This window comes from Manis javanica, chromosome 2 (assembly GCF_040802235.1).
Source record: "Manis javanica isolate MJ-LG chromosome 2, MJ_LKY, whole genome shotgun sequence".
In the NCBI taxonomy this organism is placed as follows: Eukaryota; Metazoa; Chordata; class Mammalia; order Pholidota; family Manidae; genus Manis; species Manis javanica.
The window spans coordinates 168,032,380-168,056,080 of NC_133157.1; the positions used below are offsets into that span (position 1 = coordinate 168,032,380).

Genomic DNA, 23,701 nt, shown 5'->3' on the forward strand with positions numbered 1-23,701 from the left:
TTGAGTCTAAGAAGTCCTGCTACTCGAAAATATTTTCCAACTAATCAGTTAATTCACTTGTCAATCATCCTTTTTCAATGTCTAACACAATTTTAGTCATAAAATACCTACTTCCATTTAGAATAAAAAAAGGAAAAAATATACTACCTACTAGAAAATTATTTTAAGTCTTAGAAAATTGGAAAAACTGTAGGCAAAAAACAAGAACATATTTTTAATCACAACTACAAGAGTCAAATATTTATAACTCAACACAAAACCCCTAAAAGTAACTTAAACTACAAACTTTAATAATGTAAACATCAATTATATTTTTATTTAAAATTTTATTAATGATAGTCTTAATCAAAATACATTAAATCTCAAATCAACCTGTTTCAGAATAATATGAGATGTTTTTACTGCATGTAATCAACAGTACAAATATAGGAATTATAATACATCTTAGTATCACTTATATTTACTGAATCAAATGTGCACAACAAAATAACCCTTCTTGAAAACTTCACAGATGCAGTTTTCATTTTATCAAATACAGTTCTCGTGAGCATAGCTAAACTAAAACTTAACAGTCTGTTCACATGCCTAAGGCTAAGCAATAAATTAATCTTATTTTTAAAATATATAAGAGCTTGAACAATTTTCTTTTTGAGTTTGATAAGCTAAAGACTTGTAAGGAATATTTAAAGGCTGAACAGAATCCAGTGGCAACAAAGTTAAATGAGGAATTTGGGAAGAAACTAACACTACAGTGTTAATAGTATAGTATTGCCAGGTTCTAGGTTTCCTGTGCACAACCAGATCAATCTGGACATCTTCAACATGTGAATATTGAATTTACTAAAATGTTATACTGTCCCTAATTATATTAGTACTTGATTAGAGTGCTTTTTTGGTAACAGTTTCTTTTCTTTCACATAGGGACTTTAAAGGAATCCAAACACATAACACAATTTTTGGAAAATACATTAACTGTAGAAATGTCCACAGTTATGTGGTGGTATGGTAACTGAAATGGTATGGCAGAGTGAAATGTTAAAAGGAATGGCCATGTGAAATATGAAAGGAAGACCAGGTAACTTTTCATTCAAAACCTTAAGTAATAATACAGAATACATGTGAGCTCGTTACTTTACGTATCTGTTATAACTAGGAATTGCTACCTTTAAATATTCTTTCTTTCAGTACTTATATGTGGATTGCCTATAGCTGACAGACACTGTGCTAAGTTCTATATGTATAAAATAAGGTCCTCAGCAAAGATACGTTGGTCTAGGAAGTACTTGTTATATTCTTACAAATTGAATTAAACATGGGTTTTGGAACCAAAGAGATTTTTTTCCAAAAAGTTAACTTTCTAATAAAAATGCTTATGTGCATAATTAGTTAAGTCAAAATTTCAGAGGCCCATACATACTCAAAAACTTTAAATTGCGATTGACTATTTAGGTTCATTATTTCATCAAATGCCTGTCTAATGTTTCCCAAAGTACATTCTTATGTGCAACATTTTTAAAAACGATGAAACACCTCATCTATTCTTGCATATCTCCTCTTAGTAAAATATGGAATAAGTTGCAATATTTTAATCTGGACAATAAAGACAATTTAAACTAACCCTATTATACATGTGAAACAGATGCCCTTAATTTTTAACACCATCCATGCATCAGCAAATATGAGGAGATGCAACTGTGACTGAATATGGAGGGGGCTGTACTTAATCTTCATCATCTCTTTGAAACGGTACTATATGAATTTCTTTGGCGATCCTTTCTGCTAATGTTTTACTACCTGCAGCAATTATTCTTCGTGACATCAAATCAAATGGTCCACCTAAAATCAAATCAAATATGGAAAATAGTTGTATTTTATACAAAAATAATTCCTTTAAAACTTGTAAAGCAATATATACTATCATCAATCATAAAATTTTAATGCTTTCAGTTTCCTTTTAAAAAGTCTACTCTGTCATATAATCATAATGTTTAAGCTTTAGCAATACATAACTGAGTTTCTAAGCACTTTTTTTCTGGTAAATACTAGGTTGGGTGGAAGGGGAGAATCTCAGTTATACCAATCTGAAAAATGTCATTCATCTTTTTTCTTTCTATTTCTTCTTTTTATTACACTTATTACCTATTACCTCTTTCACATTTGAGGGTCTATGGGGAGGAAATCTGAGTCCAAAGCATTTCATACCACTCTCTTTTCCATTTCCTTTCCTGTGTTAACTTTCGCCCAGATCACTAGTGAATTTTTTCACTTAAAAAAATTTCCCTCTTCACTTTAAAAGTTCCACCATCAGTTCAGAGCAAATATTTAACCTGTCTAGGCCCAAGGCAGGGAGTGATGGTGGAGGAAGTCCATCATCAACTACAAGCAGTTGCCACTCAAAGAGCTCTGGGTATAATCCTCAGATTCAGTGACCTTCTAGACTTTTCTATAGCCTCTTGAGAGCTCCTGATATATTTGAAGAGGCTTAGCCATGTATCATTATTAATCCCACACTACCATTTGCTTTTTATCCTTGCTCTGTCAAAGTTTGCTATATTGATTTTAGAGAAAATTACATGGTTTTGCCTTTAAGAGTTGATATATAACATACACTGAGCATCAAAAGAAAAGAGCCATATATGGAAGAAATCTGAGAGAAAAATGCTTTACTGTCCTATAATTTTACCTGTTACATCCATTAGGACTCCTCCAGCTTCAGTAACAATAATGCCAGCTCCTGCCATATCCCAGCAGTGAATTCCCATTTCATAATAGGCGTCTGCAACTCCGGTTGCCACAAGGCACATATTAATGGCTGCAGTTCCAACACCTCGGATCCTAACAAATATTAAAAAAAAAAGGCTGGAAAAAAATGATTTCTTCAAAGTAAGTATTCCCCCTTAACTTCAGTGTAAATGTTGATTAATTTGAACCAAACTAGAGGGCCAAGTAAAAAAGGCTATTTTCTAATTTTTAAATAAAAAATACGTAAAATCTCATCATGATGTACTATATAAACCACAAAATTCAAAAGCAATTATTTAATAAGATAAACATTAAAACAATGATTTTTCAGAGGGAAAAAACAGAAGAAAATGCCATCATTTTACTATAATGGCATGCATGCATATTCATATTTGTCTAATCCTAGGGACTTATAGTCCATAGTACAAGTAGTCTCTAAGAAGGGTAAGACATGCCATTGGTCATTCCCAACTGTAAGCACACCCATATGTGTGACTACAAGAACAGTATGCCAAGGCCCTAGTTAGACCCAGAGGTGCCGGGGAAGATTATTTCAGGTTTGCTTTGTCACAGCACCTTTTCCCTGGAAATATACCAAATTAAGTATGGACACTACTTGACAGTCATTAGAATGATAACTGACTCAGGAGAGCATCATCAATAAATGCTAAAATGAGTGGGTAAAAAATTGTTATTTACAAAGTGTCAAAGTATCTCCCCCTAAAATAAACAGTAACTACAAATGGAAAAGATGGCATCTTTACAATAGTCTACTATTACCAAGTGATCTAAGTTACTATCACCAACAATGGGACAAAAAAGGGTATCATGTGCCTCCTGACAGGATGCACTTAGAAGGACACAACTTTACTTCGGTGGCATTCCTGCCAAAAATTCATAACACATGTTTTTCTTGTGAAGCCTTCATAAGAGTGTGTATCAATGATGATACATTAATAAAAAAAATGCATAACACAAATTTAATCATGAGGAAACCAGACAAACCCAAATCAAGAGATGCACTACAAAGCAATTGGCCTATGTTTTTCAAGTGTAAAGATCATTAAAAAAAAAAGACTAATCATCTGCTGTAGCTTAAAGGTAATTGATAAGAAATAACTAAATGCAATGTATGATCTTGGATTGGGTATTAGGTCAGAATTTTTCAAAATTTGAATGAAGTCACTATATTTGGTAATCTATCAATGTTAATTTTCTGATTTTTGTAATAGTATTATGGTTATGTTAGCAAGTATCCCTTTAAATTAGAAAAATGCACACTGAACTATTTAATAGAATGAATTCATCATGTCTTCAAGGTAATGTATTTTCAAATGGTTCTTACTCAAATTCCTTTTATAATTGTTTAATCCTCTCAAAATAAGGCAGTGAGGTCTGCTCACTGAGATACTTTGTTTTTGTTTTTTTTTTAGAGGGCATCTCTCATATTTATTGATCAAATAGTTGTTAACAACAATAAAATTCTGTATAGGGGGGTCAATGCTCAATGCACAATCATTAATCCATCTCAAGCCTAATTCTCATCAGTCTCCAATCTTCTGAAGCATAACGAACAAGTTCTTACATGGTGAATGAATTCTTACATAGTGAATAAGTTCTTACATGGTGAACAGTACAAGGGCAGTCATCACAGAAACTTTCGGTTTTGATCACGCATTATGAATTATAAACAATCAGGTCAAATATGAATATTCGTTTGATTTTTATACTTGATTTATATGTGGATCCCACATTTCTCCCTTTATTATTATTATTATTATTATTATTATTTTTAATAAAATGCTGAAGTGGTAGGTAGATGTAAGATAAAGGTAGAAAACATAGTTTAGTGTTGTAGGAGAGCAATTGTAGATGATCAGGTGTGTGCCTGTAGACTATGTGTTGATCCAAGCTAGACAAGGGCCTTAAAACATCCACGGATGCAGATTTCTCTCAAAACAGGGGGGGTGAGGTTCTAAGCCTCACCACTGTTGATCCCCAATTTCTCACCTGATGGCCCCCCTGCGACTGTGCCTGTCTTAGGTTGTTCCTCCCTTGAGGAATCTTACCTGTCTCTGGCTAACCAGTCATCTTCCGGGCAGATCCTTTGGTTTTTAACGAAACAATGGGAAACTAATGCTCAGTGTAGAATTTGTTTTATATCTAAAAAAATCAAAATAAGATTATTGAAGGGGAGCCAAGATGGCGGCATGAGTAGGGCAGTGGAAATCTCCTCCCAAAATCATATATATGTTTGAAAATATAACAAATATAATTATTCCTAAAAGAGAGACCAGAAGGTACAGTACAACAGCCAGGCTACATCTACATCTGCGAGAACTCAGCACCTCACAAAGGGGGTAAGATACAAGCTGTGGCCCAGTTGGACCCAACCGCGCCCACAACCTCAGCTCCCCAGTGGGAGGAGCGGAGTCAGAGAGGGGAGAGAGTTGGAGCCCAGGACTGCTAAATACCCAGCCCTAGTCATCCACACCAGGAGCGCAAGTACACAGGGCGTGGTGTGCTGGATATTAGGGAAATGGAACAGTAAAACCTGCGAGTGGGTCCTCGCGGCCGGCGCCCCTGGGACAAAAAGCGAGTGCTTTTTGAAAGTCATAAAAGGACAGGAGCCTTACAGCTGGCCGGAAGCATCCTGGAACACTCAGCCCAGCAGCTGGGAATCCAGGGGAACTCCAGGCACCCTAAACCCCTGGGTGGCAGCGCAGCCCTGAGGCCCCTCACGGGGATAAACAGCCGCCTGCCTGTTCTCCCTCAGGTATGACCCACCATAGCGGAGTAGCAGCGCAGAGAGCCACCTCCGCAGCCACCCGGGGCCGGACTCAGAGGCCCCGTTGGGGCACAGCTGACCAGCACAAGCCACTTAGGGGTCACCATTCTCACCAGAAGGAAAGGAGACAGGCAAGCAGGGAGGGACTTTGTTCTCCCAGCTGACAGACGTGCCAACCGCCTATGACTACCTCTATTGCCATGAAAAGGCAGACGAATTTGATACAGACAAGAATAACCCAGACATCCCCTGAGAGGGGACCTGGGGAGATAAATTTAACCGATCTTCCTGAAAAAGAATTCAAAATAAAGGTCATAACCATGCTGATGGAGCTGCAGAGAAAAATGCAAGAGCTAACGGATAAAGTTGGGAGGGAGAATACAGAAATAAAACAATATCTGGAAGGACTTAAAAGCAAAATGGATGAGGTAATAAAGGTCATAACCATGCTGAAGGAGCTGCAGAGAAAAATGCAAGAGCTAAAGGATAAAGTTGGGAGGGAGAATACAGAAATAAAACAATCTCTGGAAGGACATAGAAGCAAAATGGACGAGGTGCAAGAAGCTGTTAATGGAATAGAAATCAGAGAACAGGAACACAGAGAACCTGACGCACAGAGAGATAAAAGGATCTCCAGGAATGAAAGAATATTAAGAGAACAGTGTGACCAATCCAAATGGAACAATATCCGCATGATAGGGGTACCAGAAGAAGAAGAAGAGAGAAAAAGGGATAGAAAGAGTATTTGAAGAAATAATTGCTGAAAACTTCCACAAACTAGGGGAGGAAATGGTCGCTCAGACCACACAGAACTCCCAACAGAAGGGACCCAAGGAGGACAACACCAAGACACATAATAATTAAAACAGCAAAGATCAAAGACAAGGACAGAGTATTAAAGACAGCCAGAGACAGAAAAACGGTCCCCTACAAAGGAAAACCCATCAACCTAACAACAGAATTCTCAACAGAAACCTTACAGGCCAGAAGAGAATGGCATGATATATTTAATGCAATGAAACAGAAGGGCCTTGAACCAAGAATACTGTATCCAGCATAATAATCATTTAAATTTGAAAGAGGGATTAAACAATTCCCAGATAAATTAAAGTTGAAGGAATTTGCCTCCCACAAACCACCTCTACAGGGTATTTTAGAGGGACTGCTCTAGATGGGAGCACTGCTAAGGATAAACAGATGTCACCAGAGAAAATAAAATCACAGCAAAGAAAGCAGACCAATCAAACACTAACTAAAGGCAAAAAATAAAATCAACTACCCACAAAAGCACTCAAAGGAAACACAAAAGAGCACAGAACAAAACATCTAACATATGAACAATGGAGGAGGAGGAAAAAGAAGGGAGAGAAATAAAGAATCACCAGACAGTGTTTACAATAGCTCAATAAACGAGTTAAGTTAGACAGGAAGATACTAAAGAAGCTAACTTTGAACCTTTGATAACCACGAATCTAAAGGCTGAAATAGCAATAAGTACATATCTTTCAATAATCACCCTAAATGTAAATGGACTGAATGCACCAATCAAAAGACACAGAGTAACAGAATGGATGAAAAAGCAAGACCCATCTTTATGTGGCTTACAAGAGACTCACCTCAAACCCAAAGATATGCACAGACTAAAAGTCAAGGGATGGAAAAAGATATTTCATGCAAACAACAGGGAGAAAAAAGCAGGTGTTGCAGTACTAGTATCAGACAAAATAGACTTCAAAACAAAGAAAGTAACAAGAGATAAAAAGGACATTACATAATGATAAAGGGCTCAGTCCAACAAGAGGATATAACCATTATAAATACATATGCACCCAACACAGGACCATCAGCATATGTGAAACAAATACTAACAGAACTAAAGGAGTAAACAGAATGCAATGCATTCACTTTAGGAGACTTAAACATGCCACTCACTCCAAAGGATAGATCCACTGGACAGAAAATAAGTAAAGACACAGAGGCACTGAACAACACACTAGAACAGATGGACCTAATAGACATCTAAAGAACTCTACATCCAAAAGCAACAGGATACACATTCTTCTCAACTGCACATGGAACATTCTTCAGAAAAGACCACAAACTAGGCTACAAAAAGAGCCTCAGTAAATTCAAAAAGATTGAAATTCTACCAACCAACTTCTCAGACCAGAGGAATAAAACTAGAACTAAATTGTACAAAGAAAGCCAAAAGGCCCACAAACACATGGAGGCTTAACAACATGCACCTAAATAATCAATGACCAAATTAAAATAGAGAACAAGCAATACATGGAAACAAATGACAACAACAACACAAAGCCCCAACTTCTGTGGGATGCAGCGAAAGCAGTCTTAAGAGGAAAATATATAGCGACCCAGGCACACTTGAAGAAGGAAGAACAATTCCAAATGAATAGTCTAACATCACAATTATCGAAACTGGAAAAAGAAGAACAAATGAGGCCTAAAGTCAGCAGAAGGAGGGACACAATAAAAGATCAGAGAAGAAATAAACAAAATTGAGAAGAATAAAACAATAGCAAAAATCAATGAAACCAAGAGCTGGTTCTTTGAGAAAATAAACAAAATAGATAAGCCTCTAGCCAGACTTATTAAGAGAAAAAGAGAATCAACACAAATCAACAGAATCAGAAATAAGAACGGAAAAATCACAACAGACTCCACAGAAATACAAAGAATTATTAAAGACTACTATGAAAACCTATATGCCAACAAGCTGGAAAACCTAGAAGAAATGGACAACTTCCTAGAAAAATACAACCTTCCAAGATTAACCAAGGAAGAAACACAAAAGTTAAACCAATTACGAGCAAAGAAATTGAAACGGTCATCAAAAAACTACCCAAGAACAAAACCCCGGGGCCGGACGGATTTACCTCGGAATTTTATCAGACACACAGAGAAGACATAATACCCATTCTCCTTAAAGTTTTCTAAAAAATAAAAGAGGAGAGAATACTTCCAAACTCATTCTATGAAGCCAACATCACCCTAATACCAAAACCAGGCAAAGACCCCACCAAAAAAGAAAATTACAGACCAATATCCCTGATGAATGTAGATGCAAAAATACTCAATAAAATATTAGCAAACAGAATTCAACAGTATATCAAAAGGATCATACACCATGACCAAGTGGGATTCATCCCAGGGATGCAAGGATGGTACAACATTCGAAAATCCATCAACATCATCCACCACATCAACAAAAAGAAAGATAAAAACCACATGATCATCTCCATAGATGCTGAAAAAGCATTTGACAAAATTCAACATCCATTCATGATGAAAACTCTCACCAAATGGGTATAGAGGGCAAGTACCTCAACATAATAAAGGCCATATATGATAAACCCACAGCCAACATCATACTGAACAGCGAGAAGCTGAAAGCTCTTCCTCTGCGATTGGGAACAAGACAGGGATGCCCACTCTCCCCACTGTTATTCAACATAGTACTAGAGGTCCTTGCCACGGCAATCAGACAAAACAAAGAAATACAAGGAATCCAGATTGGTAAAGAAGAAGTTAAACTGTCACTATTTGCAGATGATATGATACTGTACATAAAAAACCCTAAAGACTCTACTCCAAAACTACTAGAACTGATATCAGAATACAGCAAAGTTGCAGGATACAAAATTAACACACAGAAATCTGTAGCTTTCCTATACACTAACAATGAATCAATAGAAAGAGAAATGAGGAAAACAGTTCCATTCACCATTGCATCAAAAAGAATAAAATACCTAGGAATAAACCTAACCAAAGAAGTGAAAGACTTTTACTCTGAAAACTACAAGTCACTCTTAGGAGAAATTAAAGGGGACACTAACAAGTGGAAACTCATCCCATGCTCATGGCTAGGAAGAATTAATATCGTCAAAATGGCCATCCTGCCCAAAGCAATATACAGATTTGCTGCAATCCCTCTCAAATTACCAGCAACATTCTTCAATGAATTGGAACAAATAATTCAAAAATTCATATGGAAACACCAAAGACCCCAAATAGCCAAAGCAATCCTGAAAAAGAAGAATAAAGTAGGGGGGATCTCACTCCCCAACTTCAAGCTCTACTACAAAGCCATAGTAATCAAGACAATTTGGTACTGGCACAAGAACAGAGCCACAGACCAGTGGAACAGATTAGAGACTCCAGACATGAACCCAAACATATATGGTCAATTAATATTTGATAAAGGAGCCATGGACATACAATGGCAAAATGACAGTCTCTTCAACAGATGGTGCTGGCAAAACTGGACAGCTACATGTAGGAGAATGAAACTGGACCATTGTCTAACCCCATATACAAAGGTAAACTCAAAATGGATCAAAGACCTGAATGTAAGTCATGAAACCATTAAACTCTTGGAAAAAAACATAGGCAAAAACCTCTTAGACATAAACATGAGTGACCTCTTCTTGAACATATCTCCCCGGGCAAGGAAAACAACAGCAAAAATGAGCAAGTGGGACTACATTAAGCTGAAAAGCTTCTGTACAGCGAAAGACACCATCAATAGAACAAAAAGGAACCCTATAGTATGGGAGAATATATTTGAAAATGACAGATCCGATAAAGGCTTGACGTCCAGAATATATAAAGAGCTCACACGCCTCAACAAACAAAAAACAAATAACCCAATTAAAAAATGGGCAGAGGAACTGAACAGACAGTTCTCTAAAAAAGAAATACAGATGGCCAACAGACACATGAAAAGATGCTCCACATCGCTAATTATCAGAGAAATGCAAATTAAAACTACAGTGAGGTATCACCTCACACCAGTAAGGATAGCTGCCATCCAAAAGACAAACAACAACAAATGTTGGCGAGGCTGTGGAGAAAGGGGAACCCTCCTACACTGCTGGTGGGAATGTAAATTAGTTCAACCATTGTGGAAAGCAGTATGGAGGTGCATCAAAATGCTCAAAACAGACCTACCATTTGACCCAGGAATTCCACTCCTAGGAATTTACCCTAAGAACGCAGCAATCAAATTTGAAAAAGACAGATGCACCCCTATGTTTATCGCAGCACTACTTACAATAGCCAAGAATTGGAAGCAACCTAAATGTCCATCGGTAGATGAATGGATAAAGAAGATGTGGTACATATACACAATGGAATACTACTCAGCCATAAGAAGTGGAAAAATCCAACCATTTGAAGCAACATGGATGGAGCTGGAGAGTATTATGCTCAGTGAAATAGGCCAAGCAGAGAAAGAGAAATACCAAATGATTTCACTCATCTGAGGAGTATAGGAACAAAGGAAAAACTGAAGGAACAAAACAGCAGCGGAATTACAGAACCCAAAAATGGACTAACAGGTACCAAAGTGAAAGGAACTGGGGAGGATGGGTGGGCAGGGAGGGATAAGGGGGTGGAAAAAGAAGGGGGGTATTAAGATTAGCATGCATGGGGGGGAGGGAGAAAGGGGAGGGTGGGCTGCACAACACAGAGAGGACAAGTAGTGACTCTACAACATTTTGCTAAGCTGATGGACAGTAACCGTAATGTGGTTGTTAGGGGGGACCTGATATAGGGGAGAGCATAGTAAACATAGTATTCTTCATGTAAGTGTAGATTAAAAATTAAAAAAAAAAAAAAGAAAGAAAGAAAGAAAGAAAAGGGGGATTACTCCTTGATAGGATAAAACTATTGGTAAATCAAAGATCAACGCATGCTTTAAATATCCTTAATGTTGATCACTTAAAGGGTGTCAGATGATCAGCTATGGAGGTACTCTTTTCTGATAATATTCCTTTCTCTTAATTAAAAAAAAAAAAGCAGTTACTGTGTGCTGACCTCCAATGAGTTCTGCACAGTGGTATAGAGGGCATGTCAAAGTGTGGGCAAAGGGTCTGTTTATTTTTATGCAGAAGATCAAGGCCTAGCTTGGATACCCAGAAAATGAACTAAGATACGATATGAGGAGGAGTTTCCGGCATCAGCACTCTCTGGAGGACTTGTGCCGGGGGATGATCATCAAAAAGCCTCCACAGGGATCTGGACGATGCTGCGGTTGTGGCTGCATCCAGCCCACCGTCTCTTGGACTTGCCATAGGAATGAGGAGGGAGATGTCTAGGCTGGCATGTGCATACAGTGAGACAACGAATTTGACCGGATCTGTACTGTTGGAACTCAACCAGGAGTTGGGAGGGGTGCAAGTTGTAGCACTCCAAAATCTTATGACTATAGACTATCTACGGTTAAAAGAACATATGGGATGTGAACAGATCCCAGAAATAGGCTGCTTTAATTTGTCTGATTTCTCTCAGACTGTTCAAGTACAGTTGGACAATATCCATCATATCATAGATAAATTTTCACAAATGCCTAGGGTGCCTAAACGGTTTTCTTGGCTTCACTGGAGATGGATGGTAATTATAGATTTGCTTTGTTTATGTCACCGTATTCCTATTATGTTAATATGTGTGTGCAAATTAGTTAGTAGTTTAAAACCTATACATACTTAAGGTACTCTACAAGAAGATATGTCAAAGAAATAATCAATCCTCCCATGTTTCCTTCCATATGCTACATCTATAGCTTTTCTTCTTTCTTCCTAATTACAACCCTTAAATAGAATTCGTGCCTCATATCGAATTTACCGAGTATCATAATTCCTCCAGGTGGTAAAGATACCTCGAGACAGGTGCTGGGCATAGAAGCCACAGGGCATAAATCTGCAAAGAAGTAAAAAGCTAACCTTTTCAAACAATATGGCTTCTCTCTCACTTACCAACTTTACATTTCCCTGTATGGCCCCGGAAGATGACTGGTTAGCCAGAGACAGGTAAGATTCCTCAAGGGAGGAACAACCTAAGACAGGCACAGTCGCAGGGGGGCCATCAGGTGAGAATTTGGGGATCAACAGAGTTGAGGCTCAGAACCTCACCCCCCCTGCTTTGAGAGAAATCTTCTGCATCCGTGGATCTTTTGCTGCCCTTGTCTAGCCTGGATTAATACTTAGTCCATAGGCACACACCTGATCATCTGATCATCTACATTTGCCCTCTTACAGCACTAAACTATGTTTTATACCTTTATCTTGCATCTACCTACCACTTCAGCATTTTATTAAAAATAAAAATAATAATAATAATAAAGGGAGAAATGTGGGATCAACATATAAATGAAGTACAAAAATCAAACGAATATTCATATTTGACCTGATTGTTTATAGGTCATAATGCGCGATCAAAACCGAAAGTTTCTGTGATGAATGCCCTTGTACTGTTCACCATGTAAGAATTTATTCACTATGTAAGAATTCGTTCACCATGTAAGAACTTGTTCGTTATGCTTCAGAAGATTGGAGACTGACGAGAATTAGACTTGAGATGGATTAATGATTGTACATTGAGCATTGACCCCCCTATACTGAATTTTATTGTTGTTAACAACCATTTGATCAATAAATATGAGAGATGCCCTCTCAAAAAAAAAAAAAATGAAAAAAAAAAAATAAGCTCAAGGCAGGAGGAAAAGCATTTAGAGATTTGGAGACCTACAGTGAGCCTGAGGAATCAAGCCAAGTGTCTCAAAACCTATCTCTCTGCAGAGAGTCTTTTAATTTAACTCAAGAGTAGCCTTGAGTGGAACTGACTGGAAGAGCCAATAGGACCATATGACACCATCAGATGAGGTTAGCATGAATCTCCCAAGGCCGAAATGCAACAGGAGGCCAAGTTTAAACTCCAGGCCCTCAGAACAGCTCCCGTATAGTTGCCTGCACTGGCTCCCCGTTTCAAGGTTTTATTTGTTTGCAGCAGCTATTTCATCTGCATATAACATCCCTTCTGCTCCACTTTGATGGATACAGGAACTTTTTATCTTAAGGCTTATTTGGCTCCTGGAAGAATTAAAATTAGGAACTACTCCCTTTGTGAATATCTGTATTCCAGAATCCATCGCACTGTGTAGTAATTACTTATTTGTGGATGTTCTCCCTAGTCCAACTCACATATGTATTGAATACATGATTGAAGGTATATATTGCTAAATACTTTGAATACAAGTGAAAATTCTGACAATTCACCAGATGATTTAGTGAATAAAATATGGAGCAACTACCTACCAAGAGCTAGCTGGATTTTTTAGTGAATTTTTTCATTTTAAGGCATATGATTGATAAATTATACACATGGTTCCACTGAATATTTTCCTCCCCTTCTATTTGTATTTATGGGGTTTTATTTGTTTTTGTTGTGGTGGTAATTTTTATTTTTTTGTATTTTAATAGATGTAATCAAAACTTACAGATGAAATAAAACCTGGTTCCTTCCTGAAAAAAAAAAAAAAAGCTGACCTTTTCAAACAATAAGGCTTCTCTCTCACTTACCAACTTTACATTTCCCTGTATGGCCCTGGAAGATGACTGATTAGCCAGAGACGGGTAAGATTCCTCAAGGGAGGAACACCCTAAGACAGGCCCAGTCGCAGGGGGGCCATCAGGTGAGAAACTGGAGATCAACAGAGGTGAGACTTAGAACTTCACCCCCTCTGTTTTGAGAGAAATCTTCTGCATCCGTGGATGTTTTATTGCCCTTGTCTAGCTTGGATTAACACTTAGTCTACAGGCACACACCTGATCATCTACATTTGCTCTCCTACAACACTAAACTATGTTTTCTACCTTTATCTTGCATCTACCTACCACTTTAGCATTTTATTAAAAATAATAATAATAAAGAGAGAAATGTGGTATCCACATATAAATCAAGTATAAAAATCAAACGAATATTCATATTTGAACTAATTGTTTATAGTTCATAATGCATAATCAAAACCGAAAGTTTCTGTGATGACTGCCCTTGTACTGTTCACCATGTAACTTATTCACTATGTAAGAATTTGTTCTCCATGTAAGAACTTGTTCGTTATGCTTCAGAGGATTGGAGACTGACGAAAATTAGGCTTGGGGTGGATTAATGATTGTGCATTGAGCATTGACTCCCCTATACAGAATTTTATTGTTGTTAACAACCATTTGATCAATAAATATGAGAGATGCCCTCTCAAAAAACAAAACAAAAAAAAAAAAGTACAGACTTCCAATTGTAAAATAAATAAGTAACCGGGATGTAATGTATAGCATAAGGAATATAGTCAAAATATTGTAACAACTTTGTATGGTGATAGCTGGTAGCTAGAATTATCATGTATATAAATGTTGAATCACTGTGTTGTACACCTGAAACTAATGTAATACTGTGTGTCAACTACCCTTCATTAAAAAAAATAAAGAATAAAAATAAAAGTAATCAGTGTAAAACAGTTCAAGGGAAAAAAGGTGTGTATGTATAAACATACACACACACGGCATGATAAAATGATAAAGCAAATGGGGTAAAATGTCAATAATAAGTGAATCTACTAGTTTTCTGTATTATTTTATAACTGCAAATTCTGTTAAGTTTGAAATTATTTTCAAATAAAAAGTTTTTTTACTCACATTACAAAATTACAATTATGGTACTGATTCCAGGTCTGTTGGTAAAAAAATTCATTTCTAAAGGAAAACTCATTACTTAAAGTGTTAAATTATCTGTAGCATAACTTCAGGTGGGAAATGAAAAGAGCTTACCCATGAATGGGAATGCAAAGAAGCTTTTCTATATTAGAAAGAATAATTTGTACTGTGTCTGGTGTTCTGGAACAGCCCAACTCTGTCACCAAGAGTGATTTGGTAATATCTAAAAGAAAATGTTTTAAATGCAATCATTAGAGTATACTACTAAGAATTCTGGTTAAAAAAAATGAGACACTTGCAATTCAGGATAATATAAGAGAGTTTTATCCTTTTTCCTAGTTGTATCAAATTTGTTTCTAAGCCTTGAAATATTAAAATTCTGATAAATTTCTCTTCCCCAAGTGGTCATTTTTATAATCATCAAAAAGTCTAGCTTCTTACATTATACCCCAAAAAGTGTAGTATATAACTAATTTGCCTGCATGCATACCTTCATAAAAAGGTGGAATTTAGAAATTAAGTAATTTATATATAGATTTGAAACAAACAAAGTTAAACTAAGTGGTAGCTATTAGGTCCATTTCCTAACTTGACAAAATTATCCAGTGCTTTCCATTCCCTCTTTGAAGCATCATGATTGAAGGTCATGACACACTCAATGCTCTCGCCTACCAGGCTTCATGTGTACCCTACTGGGGGTATGTGTCACCAATTTGTTCCAAACATGCTTATAATTGTTATACTTCTCTTAATCACATAAGTATTATGTAAACCATAAATAAAATTACAAAAAGGGAAAGAGTTATTTCTATGAAAGCTACCGTATTCCTGCAATTTGAAGATGCACATTTTTCACATGTTAACATCTCAAAAATCAGGATGCATCTTTCAATCTTTGGGGTCTTAGAGTTTAATAAAAAGGAAATGAACTAAAAATCTGGTCTCAAATTAAGTGTTTGAGGAGAAAAACTATAAAATTATAGGGGGATTCTGAACTTAGACTAGCAAGTATCTTTAAATTCTTGTGCTCAGAAGAATGGGAAGAGCAAACTGTGGGAAAAGCTGGACATGGCTTATGGAAAAAAGGTGACTCAAAACCTCAATGAGCTGTCACATAGAAAAAAGACTTAAAATGCCAATCATCGAGCTCATAAAAAATATATAGGGAGCCCCTACTGATCTTCCTACCCTTGAACCTAGCAAGCTCCTGCCCTCAAGTGGTTTTGCTCAGTAGCACTTTTCTTGCTTCTACTATCATGTTCCAAACTGCAGGTGAAATAAATAAGGGAAAATATGAATCAGTTAACACCTGGAGAACTCCACAGGTTACCACTCAAAAGCAGTAAAATACAAATATATAAACCAACCACACCGAAAATTAGAGGATAAACCTACCCTCTTGCTGTGAAACCTGTAGCTTTTGACCATTACAAAAGGCACCCTTTCCTTTCCTGCCAGTATACATCTTATCCTCCACGCAACTGTACACAACTCCAAATTCCATCTGCAGAAGGAAAGAAGTTTCCTTTACCAAACCTGAGTAATCAATAATTTTCATCAAATCAATACATTTTCTAACACAGTAAAAAGAAAATCTGGTATACTAAGAGTGTTTTCAAGTGGCTGAACTGTGGGCGCTTAGATGGCATTTTCCATCTTACTGAGAAGGAAGAGGTCATCAGACTTGAATCCCTGACTCTTGCCTCATCATTTCTAGCCCTAAGAGCACCCCCACTTGGCCTCTCTCACTCCTGCCTCAGATGAAGACAGATGTTTCCTACTTTCTAAGGTGAATCCTTTTTCCTGTGTTATTGTCTTAGCCTCTTAAACTTCTCTGAAAAACTGCTTCATCAACTGACCCCCCTTCTCTTGGATTTCGATTTGGTACCTTCTCACTGAATTTCTCCTTCCCTTACAAAACCTTCCAAAAAATGGTATCTACTCATTTTCTCTTCACTGCCAAAGAGTAGTTTATACTTTGTATCTCCTGTTCTCTTAAAACATAACAATTTGGCTCTGCCCTGATCATGCATTCTCTGGCAACTCCCGGCAAAGAAATTAACAAAGAATGACGACCAAATGCCCTCTCTGAAGAACTGGAGACTGCTGACCGTCATCACAGTTCTTCAGTACCTCACTTAGTACCTCCATGCCTCTGGCAGTACTCTCTTAGCACTCCTACCTCACTCACTAGTCTGTCCTGGTGTTACCTTTTTTTAGGACCTTCTTCTCTTCTAAACTCTTGAAAGTTGTGCACTGCTGGTTTTTTTACGCTTCCATTTCTTGTACTTCCTTTCAGTTCTCTATATTCTTACAGGTTTGTTCTTTCAAGTCCAGAAATTCAACTGTAACTCTCCTGAACCCCATCATCACAGATAAGAACCTATGCTTCAGGACCTAGTCTTTTAGAAACCCCAGCCAAAGAGGTCAAAATCATTCATTACCTGATCTAACCTCATTCCTTCCCCATCATATTTTATCTTGAAAACATTTCCAGAATGGCATTTCCTGGGTTATTCTCACTGCAACATCTTAGTTCAGAATCACCTACCCCATGCCTCTGGTATAATCTTTATAATCTTTACCTTGCTATAATTATCTGTCACTCTGTACTTTAAAAAAACCTCTACTGGTTTCCTATCACTTAAAAACACTAAATGTCCTGGCCTGCCTGGACAGGCTACAATGCCTCACAAAGACCACAACTAACTTACCCCATCAGTTCTGCTCCTGCCACTTCCAGTTTCACTCACAATGAACATCTTATCACTCCCCACACACATATCATGCTCTTCAAGCTGTTCTTTCTGGTTAAAATGCTTTCCCTTTTCTTTACCTCGCAAATGCCTGAGCTCCTAGACCCAACTAACATGACCAAAGTCTAAGACCCCTACTATTATGGAGTTTTCCACACCATTTCTCAGTAAAGTTGCTTACACCCTTTTCATGTCCTTGCTGTATTTCTTTTCATGGTTCCACCACACATTATCTGTTAACACATCTAACTTTGTCACTGAGCTGGGAGTTCAATGGCAGGGACAGCACACAGTCCAGCTGATTTTATGCCAAGAGCTCACACAGGTCCTTCTGGATGTTCTCACTGATTAATACAACCCTGTGCCTAAGATTTCATTTGCACTACTTATGCTTTTACTTGCAGAGATTTCTTGACTCTCTTGTGTACATGCTGATCAAACTTATCACAAGCTCCTTGAAGACAGGTATGTGGGATGTTAGCAAACACATCCATTGTTTGACCAATCAAATAGCTAAACAGCAAGGGAATGCAATAGCTACAGATTTTACTCTACTAGGTTTTCAATGTAGCAGATATTTGGGTTCATGAACATACTCTGCATTTTCCACATATGCTTTGGTATCAACCACTTCCTGGTATTTCAGTGTCTCCCTTCACTGACACCTATTAAAGGATTTCAAACAGAAATGGAAGGATATCTCTTCCATTAAGAATTTTATATCATAGGTCAACTACTGTGACATCAGACTCTACTACATACATAATGATGATTAAATACTGAATTGTATTTCAGTTACTTTTGTATATTTTTTTCCTTACAACTCTTCTTCTCAAAAATATAAAATTTTCTTTGCTGGAAAAAAGTATAATTTTTGCTGGAAAATGATCATTTTAATAGTTCTGAGGCTCATTTCAAAATATAGACTGAATACAGGCACAAACCTAAATCTATTATGTTTATTCTTTCTCAGAAATGAGAACAAGGCATTTTAGCAACTATCAATTTAAATAACATACCTTTTTATTTACAACAAAGCCAATCGAAACTGCTACAAAAGGAAATCTTAAAAGAAAACATACACATACAAATTTACCAAGACAGAACTTGTTTTCAATAAACATGCATTTTCATAATAGAATTGCTTACAAAAATTTTCATATAAACAGTATCATTCCTCCTATTCCAGAACAGTGTGTATAGTATGCAACCCTTTGTGTCAATGGTAGGGGAGGTAGTATATACAGATACATACACAAGAGGATGTTCCTACAGGCATGAAAATCTCTGAAAGGATTCACAAGAAACTGGTAACAGTGGTTACCTCCAAAGATGGGTCTTAAGAATTGGAGTCAGAAGTGAGAAGGACACTTTGCCGTTTTGTATGTTTTGAAGGTTTAACACTATGAATATAGTAACTATGTAAAATATTTTTTCAAAAAATAGAAACAAATTTAAAAAATATTTTAGTTGATCATGGTTAAAAAGAAAAGCCTTTCTTCTTTGGTCATTTCTCCTAGTCTAGACCTATAAACACAGGTATTGAATTGTGTAGAATAAATTGTTACTTGTCTCAACTCTAACACCAAATTTACAGCTTCACATCTGAAAAGTAAACTGTTTGCCACAGTTTCTGCTATAGTGACATGAATTTGAACACACATATTGTAATTTCTGACTCAGAAGAGGATCCAGATGAAGAAAATAGGCAAATACATTCAACATTAGGTACTGAAAATAAAAACTTCAAAAAATATTTAATAGTTTTTAACAAAAATGGGATCATAGTATACACACTTTATTATAATCCCTATGTTACAATGTCCCTTGAGTATCTCTCCATATTTACATCCTATCACATACAGACTCTACATCTTAACTTTATAGACTTTAACAATTCTTTATTAATAATAATATCTACAGCTACATGGCAACTTTAAATATAACATTTCTATGTAATCCCACCAACTAGGTTACTCATTATAACCCTCACTGGCAATTCCACCAAGTTTTCTTCTAGTGCTCTGTGTCTGGCATTCTATAAGTTCTTATGTAAATACACTACTCATTTGAGTCCCCAAACAATTCTATTACCATTAAAAGTCACAGTTTATAGATTTTTAAAAACGAAAACAACTGAGGTTTAGAAAGATTATGTAACTTGCCCAAGGTCAGAAAACCTATACAATAGGCTTTCACAAGGATTCAATCCAAGTCTACTGATCCTAAAAACCATGCTCTTTTTGACAGTTTTTTCCTCCTGGATTGAAACCCATTCTATACAGACAACACTGCAATAATGACCCCATTAGTTCCTTAACTGATCTCCAAGCAACCATGATGCTGGCTTACATTTCTACCTGGTTCTAACAGTGAGAAAAAGGATGGCGGGCAGAGCACTCTCCTGTGTATATCCACAAGATTCCTATTTCATCACTTCTCCCACATCTGATGAAAATTCTCCATAATTTTACTCTACAAATTACACAATTCTCTAAAGTATTTATGTTCATGAACACAGTACTCTAAAGGTCTATTCAATTACTAAATAGTAACTACAATATTCCAATTGTAAGAACCTACCTATGTACAAAGTTAGTTGTTCCATCAATAGGGTCAATGATCCACGTAGGGTTGTCAGTTAAGACACTTTTCTCCCCAGCTGCCACAGATTCCTCACCAATGAAACTGAAAGCGAGAATGACAAACTCCAAATCTTTACATTGCTTTCAAGAATTTTCAAATCTTAACATTCCCTTAGCTATATAGAGTCTGATGTAAAACATAACAAAAGTCTACACATACTTTTCTTGTTATTTCTTTTTCCTTCTGTCTGATGAAATTGAGGAAGTTTTATTTCCCCCAAAGTCATGTGGAAAATAACGGGATTCAAAATTCTCAAATGCAATAACAGGGTAAGTAAAACACATGCATGTGTACGCACACACACACATCTGAAAAGGGCATTTGTTGCAAATGAGAACTTTTTAAGGGAATGTGGTAGTTTTAAAAATAAGTCCACAAATTCTCTCAGATGTCTCTGTTCAAGAGGTAGAGCCTAACAACCCTTGCCTTGATTGAGAGTTTGGACTTAGTGATTCCTTTTTAACAGAGAGAACAAAGCAGAAGTGATAATACGCAACTGTGAAGACTCCTTCACAAAATGGCACTGTGTTTCCATCTTACTCACTCTATTTCCCCTCCTCTCTCTCGCTCTGGGGGAAGCCAGGCCCTGTGTTACAGGCTGCTCTGTGGAGAGACCCCCATGGGGGAGAACTGAGGGAAGTCTACAAGCAGACAAAGCATGAAGAACTGATATCACCAATAATGACATAAGTGGAAGGATCATTCAGCCCCGCTTCAGCCTTGAGATGACTGCCTCCCTCACCCAAGACTCTAGCCAGGACTAGGTAGCTAAGCCACTCCCATATTCCTGACCAGAAACCTCTGACATAATAAATGTTTTTTATCTAGAGCTCCTAAATCTGTAGGGCAATTTGTTATGCACCAATAGTATAAAGAACATTAAATAAAGAGAAAGCAAATCATCCATTAAAAGTACTGTGTACTATGCAGTATATCTCAGTACATTCTGTAAACAGTGTCCCAGTCACTGGTTTTCTTCTCTCCTTTCCTACATTTTTTGTTTCCTTTACTCAATACAAAATTGTCCTAATAATCATTATCATAACTTTCTTTTCTCTCTTTTTGTCTTAGCTATAAACCTTTCTATTGAGAAGTATATTTAGCCACAGCTTTAAACATTTTCTCTTCTCATTGGCTAAAATACCAAAAATGGCCACAGGCAAGACCAAGAAGAAGTAGAGAATGACAATGTTAAAACTTTAAAATGAAAACTATGTTTCTGGGCTTGGAAGAGAGCCCTGATATTAGTATTTTCTCTCAAACTCCCTAAAGCTGCCCATTCTTCCATATAAAAAAGTCTGCATATAGAGAATAAAATTGAACTTCTAAATCATGCCTATGGCAAATATCTGTCATGTTAGCTTCCTAGCATCCCAACATTCATTGCAGTATAAAAGAATCCAAACACCCTGTTGGCAGCTCCCTGGCAGCTTGAGCTTAGGCAACAGCCTGAGTTCAGCAAGAAGACGTTCCTGCCCAGACTTCGTAATCTTGATTTAATGAGGTAAAGACACTCAGAGCCAGTGGAGTCAGGAGGGGGGCACCCAGCTGCATGGGAAGCAGCAGCTCCTGGCCTTTGTCTATCTAGCGTGGCCTTCTTCCGAGCCCTGCTCTCGGGGCTCCAGAGCTAACCAACACTCTCCAAATAAATTCCTGCTCAGCTTAACTAAAGTCAACTTCTGTATCTAGAATGGAAGTTTTCATCTACTCTACTGACTCAAACCTAGGTTTCACTTCATCTGTGTGAAAGTGAAATAAGAAATACCTGTGAGATGGATACTTTTCCTTTATGGAAGAGATAAGCATGTTTTCAACTTTTTGATCAGTAGCAGTTACCAAATCAACTGGAGAACTTTTAACCATAACATTCATTTCATTTTTTAGAGCTTCACGAACCACCTAAAAAGATTTTTTTGGTAAGCAAATAGAGAGACCATAAATTATTTTACATCAAAGTCAAAGATGAAATACAGAAACAGTTTGAAACATTCCATCTGTCCTCAATGATATTTTTAAAAACTTCTCACCATAATGTATATAAAATAAACCATTAGTGGTTATGACCTTTACAAAATCATGTAATTTTACATCCTCTTTTAGATTTACAATCCTCATTACAAAAGTTTAATGACATAAAAATCAAGAGTATTTACTCCATTTAAAGTGTCGAGCAAAATTAAAACATATACAGATTAACAGAAACACATGTTTTATTTAACAAGCAACCACACACTGTTCACATCCATCACATTATGGCTGACAAGATTTCAGTTCATACCTCTCCAGCTTGTCTTGCTAGGGTAACTGCATAATCCATGCATTCCTGCCAAAGATCAGCCATCTTCTGAATGGATTTAACACGTATCAGGACAAAGCAGTAACAAATCTCTAAAAGTCTTAAGTATACAATAGTTAGTTCACAAACACATCCCAATTGACAAAATACTTTCATTCAAGATTCATACTTTTCTAGAGCTCAAATTTTTTTACACATTTATTCATAGCTCCACTAAAAATCACTGTTTACCTTAATTACTTCACTTCTATTATAGAAACATTTTTATAACAAAAAATACTCTGTTCATCTCCTAAAGTGCCCATATTGTTTCACATTTCCAAAAACATTGGTGTGGGGGAATGGAGAATAACACAAGAACTATTTCAAAACTAGGTGCATGTTTAGGGGAAGAATAAAGTGAAAATACAAGGAAACACTGGAAAGCCTGAAATCCAAGAAGCTGTGAAGGGAAGGGGTAGCAGTACATGTACTAACTGAAAGTGAGGCAGGGCCACTGCTTTACACAGGTGAATTCTTTTAATGAGATTGTAAAGAAGCACTTAAAGCTCAGAGATGATAAATAATTCACCCAATGTTATACTGACAAATGTCACTGTCAGAATTTCAAATTCAATTATGATTTTAAAGTCTGTTGCTCTTTATATTAAAACATTCTGAGGAAAGAAATTTCCAACACTAAAGAAATAACACAGCAAAAAAAGAAATTTATTTCCCTGAGTTTCAGAGAGGAAAAAAAACAACAAAATATTTTTATCTTCTGAGTTGTCCAACTTTCCAAAGACTTCTGAAGAGAAGACTCAAATAACTTGCCACCAGTAGGACTACACTGTAAAGTCTGTACCTAGGACAGTGAAGCTTTTTAAGCTGTCAGACCTAGAAAAATGTGGCATCATCTATAAAGCAAGCCCAATTTTGTCACCTTTTTAAATTGAGGATAACTAACACAGAGTTTTACCTTTAA

At 36.7% G+C, this 23,701-nt stretch overlaps 1 protein-coding gene across 3 annotated transcripts in view; it reads right to left on the bottom strand.

Annotated features, from left to right (window-relative positions):
- Window positions 1-306: 306 nt before the first annotated feature.
- Window positions 307-23,701, bottom strand: part of IMPA1 (inositol monophosphatase 1) — a 33,354-nt gene continuing 9,959 nt past the window's right edge. For 2 of the 3 annotated variants that reach the window (XM_036998063.2, XM_036998065.2), the window contains exons 2-9: window positions 22,720-22,837; window positions 22,207-22,340; window positions 20,379-20,483; window positions 18,815-18,860; window positions 16,435-16,543; window positions 15,154-15,262; window positions 2,684-2,835; window positions 307-1,836 (exon numbers count right to left, since the gene is read on the bottom strand). In XM_036998063.2, coding sequence (XP_036853958.2) covers window positions 1,721-1,836; window positions 2,684-2,835; window positions 15,154-15,262; window positions 16,435-16,543; window positions 18,815-18,860; window positions 20,379-20,483; window positions 22,207-22,340; window positions 22,720-22,782 — 834 coding nt within the window. In that variant the 5' untranslated portion in view covers window positions 22,783-22,837 and the 3' untranslated portion in view covers window positions 307-1,720. The remainder of the gene's footprint in view (window positions 1,837-2,683; window positions 2,836-15,153; window positions 15,263-16,434; window positions 16,544-18,814; window positions 18,861-20,378; window positions 20,484-22,206; window positions 22,341-22,719; window positions 22,838-23,701) is intronic. The other variant, XM_036998064.2, reaches the window with a different exon arrangement.